We start from the raw sequence: 26,020 nt of genomic DNA on the forward strand, positions 1-26,020 counted from the left end.
CAAGTCTACAGCGACAAGCTCCAATATGTCTTGATCGTAGACACATTTTGTTTAAGCTTATGCTACCATTGGTAGTTAGCCTGCGTAGGGAGAAGATGAAAAAGGACTGATCTCAGGATGACACCGGAACTTATAGATGACGGGGGTCATCCGAGGTCACAGGTGACTTTGTTGATATAAAGACTCGACCTGCGCATGCGTGAGATAGAAGATATCCAGTGTTGAGCACTGCCTCTGGCGGTCAGGAAAGATGAAATAGAACAGGGGAGACAGAGAGAAAGAAAAGCAGGAGGAAAGAAACACACACACACTCTAAACTGAACGGGGCTGAAATTAACTGCTTACCTTCAGACCCACACACATTGAACTGAACTGTATGCATTCAGATTGGAAAGGATTTTTGCTTATTTTGTGCATTTTGTAGCTCAGCATGCTAATCCGAGCTATCTCTCCAACTGGTTCACAGTTATATGTTTTTAAAGCAACATGGTGCAATTGTAATTATTCTCCTGTCCGGCACTCAACTCTTACTTTGGATATTTGGAGGTGAAACCTACAAGCTTATGGACCATCCAATCAACAGACTCCCATTTGACTGTGTAATTGTGCATGTAATGACAAAATACCTTCCGTGAAAAAAAACGTCTAATAGATCCTTGCAGTTGATCAACATTACACATCAGCTCTGCTAAGTCTTTAATAGCACATGAACCTTTATTTTGAAGTCAGGGAACTCTTGTCCTTAAACCCTCTTAGCAGATTAGCCTTTCAAAGGCAAACCCTTTAGCTGCTCTGATGAAAGTCCGAGGTACACTTTATTAAACTGTACATACAGGTAGATACAATGTCAACGTTGTGGGAGAAACCATGTTTTCCCAATGTCTTATGAGAACCAGAGAGACTCAAGAGGATGGCGATGATGACGACAGTGAGAGTGGAACAAGCAGAGGACAAAGTGGTTCATCTTTCACCACTATATTCAATAGTTTGATTGCAGGTAGGTTATTGAGATTTCAGTCAGTCAGCTTGAATTCAAAGCACAGGAATAATTCATATTGTTAATTTTGACTGTGTTCCATATCTCAACCATGTCAGTGAGCCACCATACACACCAGTTTTATGGAGCCTGGGAACTTGCACACCTGAAATGAATGCAGCCATTGTTCAAGTTTGAAATTACACTCCTGCTCTGCCATGTCAAAATATCGGCTTAAAAAAATATAGTCCTACAATAACTAATTTATTTCTTGTTCATTGATTAATTCTTACATGCTGGTGGCTTTATGTGCAATGTATGATAAGAACAGTAGAGGGCAACGGAGGACCGTCGCAGCTCGATGACACCGTTTGTTGACGGTGTCGTCAAATTGTGCGACAATTAGTGTAGGCGTTACATGGTGGTAGAACAACCAAGGCAGGAGTTAGCTCACAATAATGAATCACTAGATAGCTACCAAGTAATGCATTTGCCTGATAATATACATAACATATTTGATTAACACGGCAAATATTTACTTTAATTGAAATATAATGTGACGATGTATAATTTGCTGTTATTAGTTCGTGAGCGCGTAATGTCTTCTTAGCCTAGCTTAGCTTAGCCTGTTAGCTAAGCTGCATTGCTCAACACAGTTTCAACAGAGATGTGTCTCAACAAGGGAAGAACCCGTAACGTTGACATCTAGCAGCCAGTGTGACTGCGTTACTAAACTGTCGTTTATATGCCACTGTGGTAAACTGCCGTTGGTTGAATAGGTTTTCTCAGAAGCGTTCACAACATGTTGAACGTCCCGACCCAGTCGTTCCCTGCGCCGCGCTCCCAGCAGCGGGTCGCTCCGTCCGGCCAGTCCCGTAGGAACAAGGTAACGTTAGCTAACACCCTATACCCAACAACCACTTCTTCATTCCATCATACAGGGTACCGACGATCTCTTCTTCTAAAAACCGACAGTCAAAAGTTCTCTTGGAGCTAGCTAACTTAAATCCTTCATTTGGACATACAGTTAACAGTGTATGTGTTCATTTCAACAGATAATAACAAGTGGTATGTTAATGTTAAACGGACTCAACGTAACGTTGTGTCTTATATCTTTTAACATTCCTCCACACGTCTCCAGAAGACAATCCTCTGTAACATGACTGCTCTTGTCAGGTGAACTTGAAGCCGGGCCACAGTCTGATGGACTGGATTCGGTTTTCCAAGAGTGGAAAAGATCTGACGGGGCTCAGAGGGCACCTGATCGAAGTTACCCAAGAAGAGATGCAGAAGCACAACACAAGAGAGGACTGCTGGACCTGCATACGAGGTGAGCCTGCATGGTGGTCTGACGTGGGACAAACGGATGAATAAGTTAACCTGCACGGTAACTGTGATGTTTAGCAGGCTGGAGAATACTTGCTGTCACCTTGATGATACTTGATCGTTTGATTATCGTATAATTCAGAGTCAGGAAAAGCACTTCCTTATGTCCACAAGAGCAGTCATTCCCATTGACTGGGTCACAAGAGATTTTATTAAGGTCGCCAAATCATTTTGCAGAATTTCCTGAACAGCATTTCTTCTATTGTCTTCATTGAATCTCACATGAAAGGCTCTGGTACATTCTGTTTGTTTTGCTGATGAAAAACAACCCAGAGCCTGTTAACTCCACCTAAATGCATCTGTTTGGTCTCATTTGTGTGTAGTTGTTTTCAATAGGACATGCATGAAACAAAGTTGTGATTTATCAAACATACATTCCCTCAAAATGCCTGGTTTAACTATTCAATATGATATAAGGTGATGAAGCAAATGTATTAAAAATGGTGAGGAACGTTCATTTACACATAAATTCACTCTTCTCTCATATTTCCAAATACTCACTAGATCAGTCATTCTCCTGTGACCAACATGTGGGTCACAGGAGAATTCATTAGGGTTAGAATGTCTTTCATCTGCAGCACTTACGGCACACGAAGGAGCCGAATGTTTGTATTGTTCTGATAATTGTACTTATAATGTTTCATTTAGGATAAAAGGCTAGCGTGCAGTCCTCAAGCATTGAAGGATTTATGGATAACTTGGTTACACAACAAAATGCAGTTGTTGCCCATTTGTTACACAAGTGAGGAAACGACAAACAAAACCAATACATCAGGAGGAACGTAAACCGCAGCAACGGAACCATTCTCTGGGCAACATGACCGACATCTTCACATCAACAGTTCAACGTCAGGGAAACCCTGTCCATTAAACATTGTTTGTTTGACTTATGAGAGGAAACGAAAATAATGCAGAAATGCATTTATTTAGTCTCATTAATTAAGTATTGTACATGTGTACATGTTTTCAATAACACATGCCTGAAATAACATTGTGATTTATCGACTGTATATCTCTTAGAAATGGCTGGTTTACCTCTTCAAGATAATATACGGTGACGTGGAAATGGCAGTAAAAGTGGTCACGAATGATCATTTAGGCATCAATTCAATCGTCTCATGACTTACAGATGAAGCCTGTTGTGAATTGGGTCGCGATGGTTTGTCATTCTTTAAAGAAAACAAAATGAACAATCTCCCTGTGCTCAGCGAAGTGTGTGAGTGCAGGAGGGTAAAAGGGATCGAATGCTTTGTGAGCACAAGTGTAGCTGTTAGGAAATCTAATTCTACCCGGAGGCAAACACATTTGTTTGGCAGTAAAAGTCCAAGTTGCAATCCATGTATAAGTGTAGATCCATTTGTTTATGTTGGCTCTGAACGCCACGTCTTTAATGAAGTCGGGGAACTTTAAAGAGGCAGATAGAAATTCAAAATTGTTATCCTTTTACTTTGTTATAGTAATTAATAGTAGGTTTTTTCTTCATGAAAACACACTACTAAAATGATATGGAAATATTTATTTCCTAAAAGATTGTATTAAATCAATCTTTTATTTCCTAATCTTATGTATTGTTTAAAACAGATCCTGTCATTAGTAGTTTTAATGATGTATTATAAGCTGCTGGAGGTATTGTAAACAGTATTCCTCACTAATATCTGTGTATGTTGCTGTAAAAACGTCTCCTTCAAACAACTGTGTATTCAAGTTTGTCACCAAAAACTACATTTTACAGATTACATGTAGACACTTCATGATAACGTTATAATTTACCTTTTCCCAATTCTCCTCCTTACTGAACAGCGCCTGAAGGCATCCTAATGTAACTGAAGTGAACCTTCCATTGTTACTAGCTCTCCTCGTGTCATTCAAACAAGGATTGTTTTTCTACAACGTAACATTATCAGAGATCGGTGACTAGAAAAGCATAAATGATGTCCGTTGCATATTTTTTATGAAAATTGTTGCATAATGATCGTCAGTAAAACTTTATTTACACTGTAATTAATCCACGGTTCACATAAGTGCTGAACCGCGTGAGTGTGTGTGTGGGGGTCCATACGCATCATGGAAGTCTGTTTATCTCTGCCCTTGGTTCTCACTGATGGTAGTTGTGGGTTCTTTGCTGTGGTATCAAAAATGATTTCACCAATAAGATGTTTTGATGTTATCATTTGACTTTGGTGTGTGTGGTGTTATCAGTCACTGGGAAGGGATGCACATGAAGCTCATTGTTCTCTGTATGTTCTCAGGTATGGTTTACAATGTGAGCCCCTACATGGACTACCACCCTGGTGGGGAGGAGGAGCTAATGAAGGCAGCTGGGATAGATGGCACTGACCTGTTTGACCAGGTATGGAAGCTGTTAGAAATATATTATTCTCAGCTGGTAAATATTGGTCCCCTGCTTGCTCTTCGTAGCTCATTGGGGCCAAACTAAATGATGCCTAGGCAGTGACTATCTGCCGAGGCATCATTTAGTTCTTTAAGTCCCTTAGAAAAGCTTAACAGGAGTTAAAAGAAGCCCCAGGCCCTTGGGGGGACTGGAACGTATTTCATTCGGGCTGTCTTGTGAGTGCTGCTAAGTTTGTTGTAGCTCTGTAAGCTCTTTAATGTGGGTATAAGTGACTTGATGGGTTTTCATGTGTTGCTGTGGTCACGCGTGTTTGTGCATAGGTCCATCGCTGGGTGAACTATGAGTCCATGTTGAAAGAGTGCCTGGTGGGCAGGATGGCCACTACAGTCATTAAAGGTGAACACGCACACAAACATACAGTATCTCTGCATCAGTGTGTTCACACACCATCGTTGATCTGCAGCCTTACCTCAGTGTGAACGAGACTCTCACGCAGCACTGGGAGCTGCACATCACCTGAGTTGTAATAGCAGCAGCTCAGTCACTATGGGTTCTCTTTCTTTAACGTAACAAATGCACGGCTCATATCTGTAAAGCATATCAGAATCCCTCCAGGAATCACTCTGATAGATGAACTAGGTCTCAAAACACACACTAGTTACTAATATACCATCTGTATCATAGGCTGACAGCAAACACTGGTAAGCCACTTGTTTGACTTAGAAGATAAATGCACATTCGTATTTTCTTCAATTCAATTTATGTTGTACAGCCCAAAATCACAGATTTGCCTCAGAGGGCTTTACAATCTGTACACATGGGACATCCTCTGACCTTTGACCCTCACATCGGAACAGGATGAACTCCCCCAAAACCCCTTTAACGGGGAGAAAAAAGGAAAAGACCTTAGTGAGAGCAACAGAGGAGGGATCCTCTATCAGGATGGACAGAAGTGTGATAGATGTCAACACATTCAATGCTTAAGATATAAATGATTCATTAACATTTTATAGGTGGATTGTGGTAGATCTAAATCATCTGTTGTCAATAAGTGTAGCGCTGTGAGGACCCTGTTGATTGGTCCTACACAAGGTCAGTCACATAAAACAATATCATTTCATGACAATCTTCCTTTTAATATGCGCATTGTTTCTGCTCACAGACATTTAGTGATAAATATGGCCCTGATGCTGCCTTGAAAAGCTTGCGCACAAAATGTTGCTAAGAAAAGACACACACACTAAATGCTGTGTAGGATTGCGTATCTCAAGCAGGTGTCAACAACTTGATTTATTATAAAGTATTGGAAGTGGAGAACCAGTGTCTATCTAAAGAGTGAGGGTATGCCTCAGTAGTTGTTGGCATTCACTTCTCTTTTTCTTCTCAGCTAGCATCCCTTCTTCACCACAGACCAGCCTCGCCCCCCCGATGTCAATGGCTGCTCCCACAGAGAAAGACTCCCGGCCGCGGTATGACACAACATGAACATCTAAAAACGAATATAATCAAGACATACTCACTGGCATTATTATTATCATCTGCTGTCTGTTTGTGTAGGTACGACTGGTTCCAAACTGATGCGACTGTTCATCTGGTCGTTTATGCTAAAAGAAAGGTAATCACTCATCAACCATATACACATCCATGATGCATCAAATCAGTCACTAAGCTCTCACGGCATACAGTGGAGATGGCAGGTGGTTGAAGAGACGAGTGTGTCACGTTCTGGCTCAAGGCAAGACAGAGGAAGGAAGAACTAAGAGATACATGAACATAGAGCAGTGCTCCAGACTAACCTTTCCACTCTGAGCACTGGTGCTCCTTACTGAACATTTTAGGAGAACAACTTAGAAATGCAATGCAACACATTCATATTTTTGTAATATGACTGTATTTTTGAAAAATGCTTTGGTAATAATAAATTGACAGACATAACAATGTGCTGTTTGAAAGGAAAAGTCACTTTGTGAGGTCGTGCTTTAGGAGAAGATGTTCTCATTGCTAAACGTTTCTTTTGCACAAAAGAAGGCGTGGCCACTTTTGAAGCAAACTTGACAGGAACGAGCCTCCCTCAGCAATGTCTGACCCATGTACACACACACACCGTCTGAAGGATGAAACCAGAGCAACTGTGTGAAATGATTAGGTTGTGTGAAATAAATACAAATGTTCTTCATTTGAATTCTCGCGTTGTTTACTTGAAGGTGTCTCTTTGAGGATCTGATCTTCTGTGCTGGCAGAATTCACACACAATGCCACTCTGTAGCCTTTCTGTAATTTGTAATGCCTACATTGTGTCCATCTAACAAAATATTTTCCCAGGCCTCTACCTCCCCAACAAGTACTTTAACACGGGGTCACATTTATTTTTATAACCCTTTTCTCTGAATTTGCCTTCATTCTCTGCAACAATTAGGGGTATTTCACCAACTAGCTTTTTTATAGGCAACAATTGCCGTTAAAACAGTGGTGCAAGAAGTTTACTCACATGCACAAAATTTCAAGTTTCAAGATTGGGATTTATAAAGAGAAAAGTTCTAAATCAGCATATATTTGGGCAGAAGTGCTTTCTGTGTTTTGTCCGTAAGCAACCCTCTGGCCTGAGTTCTACAGATTTATAACTGAGGCTGGAGGTGATCTGAATCTCCCCGATGACCCGACACTCAATAGGCTCAAAGAGGGTTCAATTTGAATTTCCTATTTATTTTTTACAGCCCAAAACCACAAATTAGCATTAGAGGGCTTTACAATCTGCACACATGGGACATCCTCTGTCCCAGGACCCTCACATCGGAACAGGAACAACTCCCCAACTCAATGGGTTGTCACAAGTGAGTGTTTAGTGTGTTTGCTCCATGAGGTCAGGCACAACGAAAGGACCCAGAAATCTCTGTTCCTGTGTGTACCCTGCTGCACCCTCTATGTGCAGCATTAATCACAAACCAGACCCTCTTGATCTTCACCTTTGTCCACCAGCCATGTGAGCGTTGGCAGGACTTTCTCTATTCATCAAACGTCATTGTTAATGAAAGCTTTAAAGCCAAGTTGTGAAGTTGTATTTTAGGAACCGCTTGAAGCATGAAGTTGTAACGGGTGAACTGACCAAGAGGTTCCTGGATCAATGGGTAACATGTTGTCTCTGTCAGATCCCCAGCTCCGGCTGTACCATTGTTGACCTGGAGGCGGGTGTTCTACGCCTGGAAGTGCTGCTGGGGAAGATATCCTACATGATACATTTACGTGAGTAGAAACACGTCTTTCTACATTTGAATGTGCTGTCTACGACACAAACAGAAATGAGACGCACTGCGGTGCAGCACATGACGTTTACTCCTCCGTTCTCTTTCCTTCAAAGCCCTTTGGAACTTCTGTTTATGAAAAATGCAATGTAGTAATAGGGCTGGGTTATGAAACCTGGTATGACACGGCCCCGGGCTAGTGTATCGGAGTGTTGATAAGCTCTGCCTTTATCGGTTCTTTATCAATTATCCATTCTGAATTTATTCTTTTTTAGATAATAAATTGGTATCAAAACAATCCTTAAGATTGCCCCCCCTACTGGTTGACCTACACATTCACTATGAATGTGGGATTAATAAGGTACACTTCAATTCCTACAGCTTTCTGTAGACATTAGAATAAGTACTGTGTGTGTGTGTGTGTGTATAGAATAAAATCACACAACCCCTATCAATATCACTTCACAGCTATGTGTCTCCTTCTCATAAACACTCCTGTTACCCTCCGTCCTGCTTCCACATCTAAACATGTGCTGCTAAACCAGTCACACAACACATTTGGCATTGTTAGGGAACGACGAGGTCAACAATCATGAAGATGGTTCTACGGTGTGCCCAGTGACCAGACATTAGACTGAGCTCTCCACCACTGTAAAACGCTTTCAACTGTTGTTCTCACCGTGTCACAGTTTGTGGTGTTGGATTGAGGCGCTTTCACGAGCCACAGTCTGTTTGGCTAGTCTGAGTCACAGTCCAATTGATACTTGTGTTTTTGTGGTCCTTGTGGTGCAAATTCAAAAAATGCACTACAGGAATGTGCTAGTGTTTTAGTTTGTCATGTGTGTGTTGTGTTACAAATGGGCTTCAACTGAATTCCGTTGTGCATCTCTGTGTTACATAATGACAATAAGTTGAAGGTTTTCTGTTTGGTCTGGTTCGGTTCCACAGTGTACAATTAACGCTGACCAAATCAAAACAATGACCATGAACCATGATGTGTGTGCAAGCATATGATTAGACATGGACACACTGACTGTACACAGCATTTACATTTACTCATGATTTGTGTTATCAAATCAGTGTCATTTTCATGCTTTTTTCAGGTCTAGCTGATGAAGTTGAGGGAAACGTTGCTGGTAAGACAACATCTTGATTTGATGAGACAAAGGTAATATCTGCAAAAACTGTATGATTATCATGTTGTCATTCTCAAACTGTAATGTCTTCAACAGTCCACAATGCCTTCCTAGTGGGAAAGATCCAGGTCAGCATACGCAAACAGGCTAAAGGGAAATGGAGCAGTCTTGGTCAGCCACTGGAATTTCACAATACATTTCTACGCAAAAAAGACCGAGGTGAGATCCAAGATGGAAGGAAGCACTCCACTGTGTGTTGTTTAAAGTCCTGTCCACTTCTTTGTAGGCTTGTATTTGAATGTTTATGACATAGCTTGTGTCCCACCAGTTAGTCACTTAGAGGTGCAGGTAATCACCAGGTAATGACTTTCCTCAGTCTAGAGGAGCAGACTAATATGAAATGCTCTGAATTCAGTTGAAGAAGCTTATTTGCAGTCTTATTGTAATGCAAAGAATTTGTACATAAGCAGGAATGTAGCACGAGGTGGAAGTGAACACAATGCTCTCCTGATCTAAATGTGAAAGTGCAATAAAAATATGTTTCACTAAAATCAATGAATGACAATCTCAATATTGATCAAAATAATTGTGATTACCATTTTGGCAATAATCTCTCCTTCAGTCTACTGAGATTGTGTGTGTGTGTGCGCGCGTGTGTGTGTGTGTGTGTGCGCGTGTGTGTGTGTGTGTGAGAGAAGAGCAGCGAAACACTAGGCACCATAAACAGCAAAATGCAGGATGAGACTGTTTATTTCTGTAATTGATGTGCACTGAGTGAGAGAGTCTTTTGTGTTTTGCTGTCATGTGGTGTTTATTCACCAGCAGAGCTATGCAAGCAAAAAACAATAAGAGTCATTTATGAATGTAATCCTTGGAAAAGATGCATAAATAACAGAAATACACACTTAACGTAATACAGTTCATTCAGCCAACTATGAAGTAACAAACACTAGGACACATTCACAGTGGGTCTGTTATTTTATCCTGTACTTTGTAAAAAATAAGAATCAAGTCATTAAGGCATTCCTACAGGAAATGGAACATCAAAATTACATTAAAAATCAAGAGTGGTTTGAATGATCTCTGTATCTACAGTGAATACAAGCACATCGTTATGTCAGAAAAATGTTTAACGTGAGTCTACATCAATGATCTCCTTCTTCCAGCTCTCCACTATCGGGATTGTGTGCTGGTGTCTAAGACTGAGGTGAACCATAACACCCATATGTTCAGATTGCAACTTCCTCGTGGGACTGTGATGCATGTGCCTGTTGGAAAACATGTCTACCTCAAAGCCCTCATTCAAGGTAAGGAACCAAGGCGTAGGACTGTACTGAATACAGCGGATGTTGTCCTCTGTGCTTAAACAGCACAGAACAGTTAACTGAACCCATTGAAATATTCTTCTACATATAAACAAGTAGCGTCTGTGGTGATGGTGCAGTACACACACAGCTTCAGTTAGGTATACTGAGTTGGTAGAAAACGGGAATTAGTCTGTCTACCAAGGCTAACTTCTACAGCCTCAGTGAGCATGCTTCCTCATCACCTCAACCACCGAGTACAGCAGGTCCACATAGTAGTAGTAATAGCTGTAGTAGTGGTCGTAGTATTTAATATAACAGTAGTAGAAGTAGTAGTAGTAGTAATGGCAGTATTTGAAGTAGCAGTAATAGCAGTAGTAGTAGTACTAGTAGCAGTCGTACTAATAGCTGTAGTAGTATTACTACGGGTAGTAGCATGAATAGCAGCAGTAGTAGTAGTAGTAGTAGCAGTTGTAGTATAAGTAATAGTGGTAGTGGTAGTAATAATATTGATGGTAGCAGTAATAGCTGTAGTAATAGTAGCAACAGCAAAAGTAGTAGTAGTAGCAGCAGTAGTAGTAGTTGTCGCAGTATTAGTAAGAGCATTCATTATTTCAACAAAAAAGCCTTAACGTTTAAATACAGTTAATCCATGGGGCTTTTATTTTGAAAGGGTGGGGCTGGGTGGGGGAGAGAGGGGGAGAGGAGACATAATCATAATGTTTGACACATAAACAGAGGTTATTATATGACAGGCTTCATCACAAGCATTTCAGTTATAGTTCACTCTGTGGGGCTTTTATTTTGAAATGGGGTGTGGGGGGGGGAGAAGGGGAGAGGAGATGGACTCATAATGTTAGATAAACACAAACAGGTTATTATATGACAGGCTTCATCACAAGCATTTCAGTTAGAATTCATTCTGTGGGGCTTTTATTTTAAAATGGGGTGTGTGTGGGGGGGGGGGGGATCCTCTAAAGATCTCGAAGAACCTGAATGACTGTATGAGAGAGAGACAGAGAGAGAGAGAGAGACATACAGAGAGAGAGAGAGAGAGAGACACACAGAGAGAGAGAGAGAGAGAGGAGTGCGTGTGTGTCTGTGAGTCTGTGTGTTTATCAACATCACTAATGAGCTTCATCAGAAACACCTGTGTCCTTGCAGCCTTTTCATGGAGATTAAACAGAGAAACACCTCTCAAACAAATCCTCAAAACTCCCATAACCGTAGCTCCTATTGCTCCGATATTAATAAATGAGAGGAAGGATGAGTTGAAGAACAGATCCTGTAAAAATTGTGTCTGTAGTGTAAGAAATGTGGCTGAACTGGCGATTTAGAAATGGGGTACCGTGTTCTGTGGAAGATGTTTTTGAAGCAAAATTTAACATTGGTCTCTATGGAGCAGAAAGTTGGTTTTCCTCTCAATTACAGGCTTCTGTGTCAAATGTGTAAATCTGTGGGATTCCACAGTCATTTGTCCACGACAAGGACAATATTAGCTACTTTTAAATCCAGAAATGATGCATGAAGAGTGAAGATTGTGGACACAGTGGCAAAACACAAATCATTTTTTCACAAGAATCTCAAGCTGCTCTTCACTCTAGCGGTGACATCACGCACTCTAAGCTGCGCAATACACACCCATTATGAAGTCAGAAAAGGACTGAAAAAATCATAAAAGTTAAATTGCTGCAGTTCAAAAAGTGTAAAAGATATCAAAAAGCTGAATCATGTGGCAATAGATCAGGGTTTTCGCAACAGTTTAAAGTTATAATGGTGTCTGTAGCTGAACGTATGAGTAGTAGAAGGATTTGAAAGTTGAAGAGGATTTGAAATATTTTAACCCATTAAAAAAAAAAAGTGCAAAAAGCTTAATAATTCAAAAAGTTTAAAGATTATAAATATGAAGAGACATAGCAGACATGAGCTGAAAGAGCTAAACATTTTGATACTTGAACGGTTTCTGTAGCTTAAAAAATGTGGAAGGAGAAGAGTGCCAAAAAACGTACGGAAGAAATATAATATAAAGAAGTATAAAGAACAGGATAATAATAGTTTGCTTAACAGCATTCCAACAACAAGGACTGTTGTGGAGTGCTGGACCAACTGCTCTATATTACTCCACCTCTTTATAAAAAGCAGTAAATTGTATGGTTTTGATAAGCTGTGAGTGGTAAGAGTGAATATCATGATACCTGGTGGAATGTAACTAAGTATATGTACTTACGTACTGTACTTATGTACAAATTCAAGGTATTTTACTTGAGTATTTCCATTTTATTCAACTTTGTACTTTATTATTCATTAAAACACTGACAGGGATCATGTTTCTGCTAAAGGAGTACTTTGATCACTATTCGTTGTCGTCCAATGACCTCCTCTTCTGTTTCTCCGTTGGGTGGAGAACTCTAGTGTGTGTTGGGCTTGAACGAGTGACTGAAGTCAGGCTGAATGTGTGAGGTGAGATGTGAAGGACAGCTGACAGCTGATGGTCAGTGAGAGAGGATCTGGATCTGGATTGGTAAACTTCATCACGGAGAATGTTTGTTCACATATGTAGGTGGATCCAAAGAGAAGCAACATCTTCTGAGCATGTTGCTTTAGCAGCTTAGCTAGCAAAGCCTCAGATGTCCGTGCCGCTCTGCATCACTCAAGTTTTAGTATTTCTCAGAGTGTTTCGTCTCGTAATGGAGATTCAAATTGTAATCCTTAAACACTGCGATCTGTTCTCCACAAACTAAGCACGCGGCTTTACCTTTGACTTCAGTAAAGAAATACTTAGAAGTCCATGTTTTGTTAAAAACTCTACACTCTGTATCAGTCTTTCATTTTTAACATAGGCTGACATTTGTGAGGGCTAACAGCTAACTCACATCTCCAGTAAGCTCAGTTCACCAACACATTGCAGTGACGCTGCTGCTCGCACACATTCACCAAGTACTAACCTACGGAAAAAGTCGTCTTCAAAATAAAAGCAATGCAGCTGTATTCCGTGCATGATGTACACTTATTTGCGTTTTATTCCTAATTTCCCATTGACGGCCCGCGGGCCGGTCCGTGAGAGCCAAAGGGTATGGCTCGGGGGCCGTACAATGCCCAGGTCTGCTCTAAATGGACATTAAATACATCAGTACAAATGCATGAAGTCTTTCTCTACTGAGACACACTCAAAGCATCATTAAGTGATTGACAAAGGAGGGATGAAGCTGTTCTGAAGGAACAGCGTGGACACGTCATATGATTCTAAGAAGCTTTATTTCATGATGTCTGTCCCTATCCAGACACGGAGGTAGTGAGGCCATACACTGCAGTAGATCAGAACCTGGCAGCTGCCTCCCAGGAATCCGACCTCTACCTCATGATCAAGGTCTACCCCGACGGAGTGTTCACCCCTCATCTCAACAGCCTGCACGTCGGTAAGTCAATGTGCCGCGTCACAGTGTGTCATGTGACAAGGAAGAGAGAGACTGAGGGTCAGAGGTTAGCAGTCCCCATCAATCTCTGTGTAATTCGTATGTTTCATTTAGTAAGGCAGCATTATGCAGTCAGTGTGTGAGACACCCCTCCAACTGCATTCTGGGAGTAAAGCTGCCAGTAGGCTTCTTGTCGGATAGCTTCACCTTTCCACTTTTGGATTAGGGGAAGCTGTGTATCTATTTGTGTAACTTTCATCAACTGACGATCCGACATTCACAACCCCTCACACTGTCACTGGTCAGCTGTGTGGGGGTGATACGGGTTTTCACTTCTCTCTCGGCTCTCTTTACACAACTGTTTCTGTCACTTTTCATGTGAATACCAGAGTGTACCACTATGTATGCCCTCCAGGAGATACATTGTTCTTGCATCTCCCCCCTCACTCACGTTGTTGATTTGTGGTAAAAACGACTTCTTTTCTCGTATAACGTACCTGAACCCTGAAAGAGAGCTCTGACATCAGCGAGCTCAGAAACTGAACAATAATGTGGTGTTTTATAGAAATACAAAGTGAAGTAATGAGATCAATCTTATTTAATATGGGTTCAGTTAAACTAACGTCTCAGAAAAGATGTTTCATTAATGCGACAGAGATGATGAAGTGAAGAATGGAATGCTGTATGACACACAAACTAAAGAAACATTGAATGTCCAATATGATGAGCAGCTGAAGATAACTACTGTGTGCTGTGATGACAATGCAGTCGCTCGTCTGCTGTTTAATGATCCCAACATTACAACTACCAGATGTATTCTGTGTTGGTTTTTTATTGTTGCAGTGTTTTTCTTACCAATCTTAATTCAAGCTGTCTTTTTGTATTCATTCAATGAACTCACTGACTAATTCTATGATTTTGTTCAATTATGTATTGTTACTATCTAGGTGATTGTGTATCAGTTAGTGGTCCAGAGGGTACCTTCAGTCTCCGCCCCCTTCGTGATGTCACATACCTGTACCTGTTAGCAGCAGGCACAGGGTTCACGCCCATGGCTCGCCTCATCCAGCTGGCTCTACAGGATGGTGACACCATCAGGTGGGGACTATCACAGTACTCAGATCAGCAGATTTGTATTTCTGTCGTCATTGTTTTCTAGTTCTCTTTCACTATACTTCATGCTTAAGTCCCTTTCAGACATGAGTCCATTTATCTTTATCTGATGGAAATTGAACTTGTTGCTCCAATGTCTGAATACAACATCCTGGGCACTTCTACATCAAAGTCACAAACATGCATAGAGAGGGAGAGAAATGTGCCCAAAGAGCTGAAGAAAACCCTTGTACAGCCACAGTAATAATCTGAGTCTCTCCAATCTGAGTCATTTCACTTTTGGAAAAAGTGAAATGTAAAGATTTTTAATAATAGCAGTAACTACAACACATAAATAAAGTGTATTTCCGTTATTAAGAACATATTCTTTGTTAGGAAAAAAGATTCCTATTCATTGTGGGCACAGTGTGCTCCGTATTACTGTTTGTGTCTTTGATTGTACCGCAGGAAAACCAAGCTGCTCTTCCTAAACCGACGAGAGGAGGACATTCTGTGGCGCTGTGAGCTGGATGAACTGGCTGCTAGTCATGAGAGGTATCACAGCTGAGTGTTTAAAGCCTCATACTGTTTGTCCCCGTCACAAGCCAGCCTTCATTTATTCTTAATTAGACAAACTAAGATGTGGAGTATGTAAGGGAGTGCTGTGAGGATAGAGCAGTGCAGGTTGTAGAAAAGAAAAGGAAGGTACAGGCAGAGACAAAGGGTGAGGTGTCACCAGTCCATCCTTTAAGCATGTCGATTATTACCTGGTGTCTGTCATTTATTAATATCCCTTTATAATTGTTTATGTTGGGAAAAATATTGAAGAGAGAAGATTTGATCTCTGCCTGTCTTCTTTCAGTTGTATTTAGATCAAAAGATTCAAAAGTTTTGAAGTAAAAACTTGGTAGAATGTGACAAACTGACGGACACATTGAGTGTGAATGCACACTGTGCTTTTAGGCTTGACACCTCCACATCTGTACGAAGGCAGTGAAATGCAGATGACTTTCAGCGTTACAAATTCTTCTGCTACACCGGGACCTTGTGTCTTTGTACATCTTCAGAATGTGTGTGTGTGTGTCAGGTTTCAGGTGGAGTACGTGCTCTCCGATCCCTGTGAAAGCTGGACCGGCAGGAAGGGAAGACTGGACGAGTCCATGCTCCAGGATGTCCTCAACAGGCCTGATGGGTCCAAATGCTATGTGTGTGTGTGCGGCCCCAATGCCTTTACAGAGCTAAGCATAGGGTGTGTGTTATCACCTTTATTATTCAACCTGTACCTCACTGTCCTCTGTCCTGAGAAAAAAGTGCATCTAGGTTAATAGCTTTTACAGTTGAAAGGTGCTTTAGGAATATCTACCAACTCTGCTGGTTTGAATGTTTACGACAAAGTAGGTCTATAGGTAACGTGTGAAATTAAATGTGTGAGCCTCCCACATTTAATTTCAACACATATTTCTGTCTAGTTTGTCGTCATAGATCACATCTTTTGCGTGTGCCTCTTTCAGGCCCTGTTTTGTGTGTACCCAGTCGCTATAGATGAGGACTCTGTAACCTGTGATAGAGGCTAACCTGGAGGTTTGTTTACATTCTGTCTCATCAGCTGACTGCCCATGTTTCTTAACGATGACCTGGCTCAGTGGTAGAGCAGGGTTGTCCTTCAATCAATCGGTGGTTCGATCCGCGGCTCCACTAGTTCATGACGTGTCTTTGGGCAAGACACTTAACCCCAGATTGCTCCCATAGCTGTGCCTCCTGTGTGTGAATGTTGTATGAATGTTAGATAGTCCTGATGGTCAGGTGGCACCTTGCATGGTCAGAGATACAGATAAAGTCAGAGAGACGGAGAGAGTCAGGCAGAAAGTTGTTAGAGGCCCCTGGAGACTCTTTTTTAAGTCTACCAAATTCCGTACATCTCGGTAAAACGCACTGCGAGGGCTGCTTCGTTAAAATGTTGTCATTTTTACAGCCAAGCACAAGAACCAACTATTTTACTGCGTGTCAAGCCTCTCAAAAACTGCTGTGTTGTTCATGGTGACTAATGCCTTCCCACGACAACGTCGCTCCATCAAAACACCGTCACTTTTCAGTTTTGCATCATGAAGGTCTAAATTATTTGCTGAGCAACTTTTCGGTTGATCTACTCAGAGTAGCGAGACAAAGTATAGCAACTGTTCCTTCCTGTTACCAGTAGGTGGCGCTATGGCTATGATTCAAAATGGGCCTGTACATGTCTTCAGTACAGAGGGTGGCAAAAATGACCATAGTATTGCACACGAAATTCAAAATGGCTGCTTTACTGTTGGGTTTAGGCTTTACCTCCCAATGGCTTTTTTAAAGTCTGGACATGATACATATGCCAACCGAATATAATGCATCTATGTGAAATGTAAAGAAGGGGACTTGGACTTTCATAACTCCTAGGGGGAGTGAGGCCCATATCACATATCTACCTTCTATGTACTACGTTTCTCAGTAGCCTCAGCTCCTCAGAGCACCGTAGACCTCAGATGCAGTGGTACTCCGTTCTCTTGTTCTCAGTGTCTTGTCCTCTCCCTTTTGTTCGTCTGTCAGGTTGCTGAAGCAGCAGGGCTTCAGTGAGGAGGAGCTCCACGCCTTCCAGGGCTGACCGTGCTCTGCCTCCACACAGCTCCACCCTGCAAAGACTGAGTGCCTGAGAGAGAGAGAGGGTTTAACTTCTGAACTTGTTTGTGAGAAATGGATGGAACATTGTATTTCTATGCACCAAGGCTCTGATGGGATGCACAGTGCAGTATGATTCTTATGATTGTGACCAGTGTCTGAAATAAAGTTCATAAAAAAACTTTGTAATGGTTTGTAAAGCACACTGAGACGCAAAGGAATGAGATTCATTCATTTCTTTGTCTTTGCGTCTCAGTGTGCTTTACTGTGGTGTATATGCAATATACAAATAGAATTAACATGAGCTTTGAAATGCATAGGAGACGATCATCTGAAGATATTTATAGATTCTATTGTTACATGGATGCAGTTGCAGGAGAGTTCTTACCTCTGAAGTGAAATAAAATGCATTATGGAAACATTTTTAAAGGGATGGTCCATTCATTGAGGCTGGGACAATTTTCATTATTACTACAGCGTCGTGACTCCTCCAGGTTTAATTCTGACCATCAAGTTGCCTATAAGTCGATTTTTTGACCTTTTAAAAGATAAATGACACAGGCTAAAACCTGCTTCTGCCTTATAAACATTGAACCTTGTGGAAACATAAAGCAAACACTGTGATGCAACACAGTGTTGTCTTAGCAAGTGTTATGTCACTTAAGTGTGTGATCATTATTGCTGACGAGCACCATACCTTCTGGCCTGTTTCACAAAAGCCCATAAAGAGAACAGAGATCCTGACATGGTCCTCTCACATCTCCTGGTGAAGAAAGCTCATAAACAGCTGTATTTCTTAAAGAAACAGGAAGAGGCCAAATTCCTGTGTCAAGTTCCATCCTTCTGTCAAATGACTGAGCTGCTGCATCACACCTGCCTGAATGTGTCCGGATAATTAGACTGTGCCATTCTACCACAGCCAGAGGTGCGTTCTCAGGCACCGCACATTTTAAGAAGAGCTCCTATGAACTGGCCATCGTTGAGTCAGTAATCCTGCAGTTTGGAGATGGAGGCGGTGTCTGTTGGTCAGAGGAGCGCTCATTATTTGCTTTAAACTAAGTTCTGGCTTAATCACACGATTTTCTTAATCTGATTAATATGCATACATGTAAACATGGTGTATAGCTGGAAATATATACTGTATATATATATTTATTTTTTCTCTCCATAATTTCACCTGAAACTTGTATGTTCATTTTGCACTGAAGTTATTTATTAAAACTACTCTTTATACAAAAATAGGCTTTACAATGTGGTTGTTTCATATAGAATATGTATTTACTGAATTACCAGAAAATGTGTAAAAATATGCAATATCATATATTGGGATAAAAGATGTGCCATTATAGTCCAATATGTGAAACATGCAGATAAAGAATCTTGCATGTCTGTGAGTTGAGTTTAATCAATACACACTTGACACTTTTTGTTTATCAGCCTTATGAGCGCCGGCTGATCATCTCAAAAATGTCATTAATCGGCCTGATCGAATGGTCTATCACTATTGTTGAAGCAGAGCAAATAAAGGACAGTAGATGGATGTGACAGTGAAGTTTGTGAGTTTAGATGTTATTGGAGGGGTATTCAACCTAAGTTCAACACCTGAATTTATTATGCCCACTGTCATAATTATTATTTTGCTCGATCGAAGAAAAAAAAACTTGTTTAGGGTTTTTAGTCTTAACAAGTTATTTTTTTCACTATGACTTTTATATGAAACACTAGCGTATGGAAGAAATTTGTGTGTAGAGGACAGTAGCGTATGGAAGAAAGTAGTGTGTAGAGGACAGTAGCGTATGGAAGAAAGTAGCGTGTAGAGGACAGTAGTGTATGGAAGAAAGTAGTGTGTAGAGGACAGTAGCGTATGGAAGAAAGTAGTGTGTAGAGGACAGTAGCGTATGGAAGAAAGTAGCGTGTAGAGGACAGTAGCGTATGGAAGAAAGTAGCGTGTAGAGGACAGTAGTGTATGGAAGAAAGTAGTGTGTAGAGGACAGTAGCGTATGGAAGAAAGTAGTGTGTAGAGGACAGTAGCGTATGGAAGAAAGTAGTGTGTAGAGGACAGTAGCGTATGGAAGAAAGTAGTGTGTAGAGGACAGTAGCGTATGGAAGAAAGTAGTGTGTAGAGGACAGTAGCGTATGGAAGAAAGTAGTGTATGGAAGAAAGTAGCGTGTAGAGGACAGTAGCGTATGGAAGAAAGTAGCGTGTAGAGGACAGTAGCGTATGGAAGAAAGTAGCGTGTAGAGGACAGTAGCGTATGGAAGAAAGTAGTGTGTAGAGGACAGTAGCGTATGGAAGAAAGTAGCGTGTAGAGGACAGTAGCGTATGGAAGAAAGTAGTGTGTAGAGGACAGTAGCGTATGGAAGAAAGTAGTGTGTAGAGGACAATAGCGTATGGAAGAAAGTAGTGTGTAGAGGACAGTAGTGTATGGAAGAAAGTAGTGTGTAGAGGACAGTAGCGTATGGAAGAAAGTAGTGTGTAGAGGACAGTAGCGTATGGAAGAAAGTAGTGTGTAGAGGACAATAGCGTATGGAAGAAAGTAGTGTGTAGAGGACAGTAGCGTATGGAAGAAAGTAGCGTGTAGAGGACAGTAGCGTATGGAAGAAAGTAGCGTGTAGAGGACAGTAGCGTATGGAAGAAAGTAGTGTGTAGAGGACAGTAGCGTATGGAAGAAAGTAGTGTGTAGAGGACAGTAGTGTATGGAAGAAAGTAGTGTGTAGAGGACAGTAGCGTATGGAAGAAAGTAGTGTGTAGAGGACAGTAGCGTATGGAAGAAAGTAGTGTGTAGAGGACAGTAGCGTATGGAAGAAAGTAGTGTGTAGAGGACAGTAGCGTATGGAAGAAAGTAGTGTGTAGAGGACAGTAGCGTATGGAAGAAAGTAGTGTGTAGAGGACAGTAGCGTATGGAAGAAAGTAGTGTGTAGAGGACAGTAGCGTATGGAAGAAAGTAGTGTGTAGAGGACAGTAGCGTATGGAAGAAAGTAGTGTGTAGAGGACAGTAGCGTATGGAAGAAAGTAGCGTATGGAAGAAAGTAGCGTGTAGAGGACAGTAGCGTATGGAAGAAAGTAGCGTGTAGAGGACAGTAGCGTATGGAAGAAAGTAGCGTGTAGAGGACAGTAGCGTATGGAAGAAAGTAGCGTGTAGAGGACAGTAGCGTATGGAAGAAAGTAGTGTGTAGAGGACAGTAGCGTATGGAAGAAAGTAGTGTGTAGAGGACAGTAGCGTATGGAAGAAAGTAGCGTGTAGAGGACAGTAGCGTATGGAAGAAAGTAGTGTGTAGAGGACAGTAGCGTATGGAAGAAAGTAGTGTGTAGAGGACAGTAGCGTATGGAAGAAAGTAGTGTGTAGAGGACAGTAGCGTATGGAAGAAAGTAGTGTATGGAAGAAAGTACTGTGTAGAGGACAGTAGCGTATGGAAGAAAGTAGTGTGTAGAGGACAGTAGAGTATGGAAGAAAGTAGTGTGTAGAGGACAGTAGCGTATGGAAGAAAGTAGTGTGTAGAGGACAGTAGCGTATGGAAGAAAGTATTGTGTAGAGGACAGTAGCGTATGGAAGAAAGTATTGTGTAGAGGACAGTAGCGTATGGAAGAAAGTATTGTGAAGAGGACAGTAGCGTATGGAAGAAAGTAGTGTGTAGAGGACAGTAGCGTATGGAAGAAAGTAGTGTGTAGAGGACAGTAGCGTATGGAAGAAAGTATTGTGTAGAGGACAGTAGCGTATGGAAGAAAGTAGTGTGTAGAGGACAGTAGCGTATGGAAGAAAGTAGTATGTAGAGGACAGTAGCGTATGGAAGAAAGTATTGTGTAGAGGACAGTAGCGTATGGAAGAAAGTAGTGTGTAGAGGACAGTAGCGTATGGAAGAAAGTAGTGTGTAGAGGACAGTAGTGTATGGAAGAAAGTATTGTGTAGAGGACAGTAGCGTATGGAAGAAAGAAGTGTTTAGAGGACAGTAGTGTATGGAAGAAAGTAGTGTTTAGAGGACAGTAGTGTATGGAAGAAAGTAGTGTTTAGAGGACAGTAGTGTATGGAAGAAAGTAGTGTTTAGAGGACAATAGTGAATGGAAGAAAGTAGTGTGTAGAGGACAGTAGTGTATGGAAGAAAGTAGTGTGTAGAGGACAGTAGCGTATGGAAGAAAGTACTGTGTAGAGGACAGTAGTGTATGGAAGAAAGTAGTGTTTAGAGGACAGTAGTGTATGGAAGAAAGTAGTGTTTAGAGGACAGTAGTGAATGGAAGAAAGTAGTGTGTAGAGGACAGTAGTGTATAGAAGAAAGTATTGTGTAGAGGACAGTAGTGAATGGAAGAAAGTAGTGTGTAGAGGACAGTAGTGTATGGAAGAAAGTAGTGTGTAGAGGACAGTAGCGTATGGAAGAAAGTATTGTGTAGAGGACAGTAGTGAATGGAAGAAAGTAGTGTGTAGAGGACAGTAGTGAATGGAAGAAAGTATTGTGTAGAGGACAGTAGTGAATGGAAGAAAGTATTGTGTAGAGGACAGTAGTGAATGGAAGAAAGTAGTGTGTAGAGGACAGTAGTGTATGGAAGAAAGTAGTGTGTAGAGGACAGTAGCGTATGGAAGAAAGTAGTGTGTAGAGGACAGTAGCGTATGGAAGAAAGTAGTGTGTAGAGGACAGTAGAGTATGGAAGAAAGTATTGTGTAGAGGACAGTAGCGTATGGAAGAAAGTATTGTATGGAAGAAAGTAGTGTGTAGAGGACAGTAGCGTATGGAAGAAAGTAGTGTATGGAAGAAAGTAGTGTGTAGAGGACAGTAGCGTATGGAAGAAAGTAGTGTATGGAAGAAAGTAGTGTGTAGAGGACAGTAGTGTATGGAAGAAATTAGTGTGTAGAGGACAGTAGCGTATGGAAGAAAGTAGTGTGTAGAGGACAGTATTGTATGGAAGAAAGTAGTGTGTAGAGGACAGTAGCGTATGGAAGAAATTAGTGTGTAGAGGACAGTAGTGTATGGAAGAAAGTAGTGTAGAGGACAGTAGCGTATGGAAGAAAGTAGTGTGTAGAGGACAGTAGTGTATGGAAGAAAGTAGTGTGTAGAGGACAGTAGTGTATGGAAGAAAGTAGTGTGTAGAGGACAGTAGTGTATGGAAGAAAGTATTGTGTAGAGGACAGTAGCGTATGGAAGAAAGTAGTGTTTAGAGGACAGTAGTGTATGGAAGAAAGTAGTGTGTAGAGGACAGTAGCGTATGGAAGAAAGTACTGTGTAGAGGACAGTAGTGTATGGAAGAAAGTAGTGTTTAGAGGACAGTAGTGTATGGAAGAAAGTAGTGTGTAGAGGACAGTAGCGTATGGAAGAAAGTACTGTGTAGAGGACAGTAGTGTATGGAAGAAAGTAGTGTTTAGAGGACAGTAGTGTATGGAAGAAAGTAGTGTGTAGAGGACAGTAGCGTATGGAAGAAAGTAGTGTGTAGAGGACAGTAGCGTATGGAAGAAAGTAGTGTGTAGAGGACAGTAGCGTATGGAAGAAAGTAGTGTGTAGAGGACAGTAGCGTATGGAAGAAAGTAGTGTATGGAAGAAAGTAGCGTGTAGAGGACAGTAGCGTATGGAAGAAAGTAGCGTGTAGAGGACAGTAGCGTATGGAAGAAAGTAGCGTGTAGAGGACAGTAGCGTATGGAAGAAAGTAGCGTGTAGAGGACAGTAGCGTATGGAAGAAAGTAGTGTGTAGAGGACAGTAGCGTATGGAAGAAAGTAGTGTGTAGAGGACAGTAGCGTATGGAAGAAAGTAGTGTGTAGAGGACAGTAGCGTATGGAAGAAAGTAGTGTATGGAAGAAAGTACTGTGTAGAGGACAGTAGTGTATGGAAGAAAGTAGTGTGTAGAGGACAGTAGCGTATGGAAGAAAGTAGTGTGTAGAGGACAGTAGCGTATGGAAGAAAGTATTGTGTAGAGGACAGTAGCGTATGGAAGAAAGTATTGTGTAGAGGACAGTAGCGTATGGAAGAAAGTATTGTGAAGAGGACAGTAGCGTATGGAAGAAAGTAGTGTGTAGAGGACAGTAGCGTATGGAAGAAAGTAGTGTGTAGAGGACAGTAGCGTATGGAAGAAAGTATTGTGTAGAGGACAGTAGCGTATGGAAGAAAGTAGTGTGTAGAGGACAGTAGCGTATGGAAGAAAGTAGTGTGTAGAGGACAGTAGCGTATGGAAGAAAGTAGTATGTAGAGGACAGTAGCGTATGGAAGAAAGTATTGTGTAGAGGACAGTAGCGTATGGAAGAAAGTAGTGTGTAGAGGACAGTAGCGTATGGAAGAAAGTAGTGTGTAGAGGACAGTAGTGTATGGAAGAAAGTATTGTGTAGAGGACAGTAGCGTATGGAAGAAAGAAGTGTTTAGAGGACAGTAGTGTATGGAAGAAAGTAGTGTGTAGAGGACAGTAGCGTATGGAAGAAAGTACTGTGTAGAGGACAGTAGTGTATGGAAGAAAGTAGTGTTTAGAGGACAGTAGTGTATGGAAGAAAGTAGTGTTTAGAGGACAGTAGTGAATGGAAGAAAGTAGTGTGTAGAGGACAGTAGTGTATGGAAGAAAGTAGTGTGTAGAGGACAGTAGTGTATGGAAGAAAGTAGTGTGTAGAGGACAGTAGCGTATGGAAGAAAGTAGTGTGTAGAGGACAGTAGCGTATGGAAGAAAGTAGTGTGTAGAGGACAGTAGCGTATGGAAGAAAGTATTGTGTAGAGGACAGTAGCGTATGGAAGAAAGTATTGTATGGAAGAAAGTAGTGTGTAGAGGACAGTAGCGTATGGAAGAAAGTAGTGTGTATGGAAGAAAGTAGTGTGTAGAGGACAGTAGCGTATGGAAGAAAGTAGTGTATGGAAGAAAGTAGTGTGTAGAGGACAGTAGTGTATGGAAGAAATTAGTGTGTAGAGGACAGTAGTGTATGGAAGAAAGTAGTGTAGAGGACAGTAGCGTATGGAAGAAAGTAGTGTGTAGAGGACAGTAGTGTATGGAAGAAAGTAGTGTGTAGAGGACAGTAGTGTATGGAAGAAAGTAGTGTGTAGAGGACAGTAGTGTATGGAAGAAAGTATTGTGTAGAGGACAGTAGCGTATGGAAGAAAGTAGTGTTTAGAGGACAGTAGTGTATGGAAGAAAGGAGTGTGTAGAGGACAGTAGCGTATGGAAGAAAGTACTGTGTAGAGGACAGTAGTGTATGGAAGAAAGTAGTGTTTAGAGGACAGTAGTGTATGGAAGAAAGTAGTGTGTAGAGGACAGTAGCGTATGGAAGAAAGTACTGTGTAGAGGACAGTAGTGTATGGAAGAAAGTAGTGTTTAGAGGACAGTAGTGTATGGAAGAAAGTAGTGTGTAGAGGACAGTAGCGTATGGAAGAAAGTAGTGTGTCGAGGACAGTAGCGTATGGAAGAAAGTAGTGTGTAGAGGACAGTAGCGTATGGAAGAAAGTATTGTGTAGAGGACAGTAGCGTATGGAAGAAAGTATTGTATGGAAGAAAGTAGTGTGTAGAGGACAGTAGCGTATGGAAGAAAGTAGTGTGTAGAGGACAGTAGCGTATGGAAGAAAGTAGTGTGTAGAGGACAGTAGCGTATGGAAGAAAGTAGTGTGTAGAGGACAGTAGTGTATGGAAGAAAGTAGTGTAGAGGACAGTAGCGTATGGAAGAAAGTAGTGTGTAGAGGACAGTAGTGTATGGAAGAAAGTATTGTGTAGAGGACAGTAGCGTATGGAAGAAAGTAGTGTGTAGAGGACAGTAGCGTATGGAAGAAAGTAGTGTGTAGAGGACAGTAGCGTATGGAAGAAAGTAGTGTGTAGAGGACAGTAGTGTATGGAAGAAAGTATTGTGTAGAGGACAGTAGCGTATGGAAGAAAGTAGTGTGTAGAGGACAGTAGCGTATGGAAGAAAGTAGTGTGTAGAGGACAGTAGCGTATGGAAGAAAGTAGTGTGTAGAGGACAGTAGCGTATGGAAGAAAGTATTGTGTAGAGGACAGTAGCGTATGGAAGAAAGTATTGTGTAGAGGACAGTAGCGCATGGAAGAAAGTATTGTGTAGAGGACAGTAGCGTATGGAAGAAAGTAGTGTGTAGAGGACAGTAATGTATGGAAGAAAGTATTGTGTAGAGGACAGTAGCGTATGGAAGAAAGTATTGTGTAGAGGACAGTAGCGTATGGAAGAAAGTAGTGTGTAGAGGACAGTAGTGTATGGAAGAAAGTAGTGTGTAGAGGACAGTAGCGTATGGAAGAAAGTATTGTGTAGAGGACAGTAGCGTATGGAAGAAAGTAGTGTGTAGAGGACAGTAGTGTATGGAAGAAAGTAGTGTGTAGAGGACAGTAGCGTATGGAAGAAAGTATTGTGTAGAGGACAGTAGTGTGTAGAGGACAGTAGCGTATGGAAGAAAGTATTGTGTAGAGGACAGTAGCGTATGGAAGAAAGTATTGTGTAGAGGACAGTAGTGTGTAGAGGACAGTAGCGTATGGAAGAAAGTATTGTGTAGAGGACAGTAGCGTATGGAAGAAAGTATTGTGT

The 26,020-nt window shown here is 41.3% G+C and overlaps 1 protein-coding gene across 4 annotated transcripts; it reads left to right on the forward strand.

The window, feature by feature from the left end:
- The first annotated feature begins 1,379 nt into the window (after positions 1-1,379).
- On the forward strand, positions 1,380-17,968 carry cyb5r4 (cytochrome b5 reductase 4). 4 transcript variants are annotated; one of them, XM_076106884.1, is made up of 15 exons: positions 1,380-1,862; positions 2,118-2,306; positions 4,612-4,712; positions 5,036-5,111; positions 6,103-6,184; positions 6,273-6,330; positions 7,862-7,955; positions 9,058-9,090; positions 9,187-9,309; positions 10,257-10,397; positions 13,676-13,810; positions 14,755-14,905; positions 15,368-15,454; positions 15,987-16,148; positions 17,477-17,968. In XM_076106884.1, the coding sequence occupies exons 2-15, from the start codon at positions 2,180-2,182 to the stop codon at positions 17,529-17,531; spliced, it is 1,425 nt and encodes a 474-aa protein (XP_075962999.1). In that variant the 5' UTR covers positions 1,380-1,862; positions 2,118-2,179; the 3' UTR covers positions 17,532-17,968. The 4 variants fall into 4 exon arrangements, with proteins under 4 accessions (XP_075962999.1, XP_075962996.1, XP_075962997.1 ...); XM_076106881.1 differs by having other exon boundaries at positions 2,153-2,306; XM_076106882.1 differs by having other exon boundaries at positions 2,153-2,306; positions 15,987-16,104.
- Positions 17,969-26,020: the final 8,052 nt, after the last annotated feature.

The sequence above is a fragment of the Anarhichas minor genome, unplaced genomic scaffold (genome assembly GCF_050575085.1).
Source record: "Anarhichas minor isolate MPS153535 unplaced genomic scaffold, ASM5057508v1 ptg000036l, whole genome shotgun sequence".
NCBI lineage: Eukaryota > Metazoa > Chordata > Actinopteri > Perciformes > Anarhichadidae > Anarhichas > Anarhichas minor.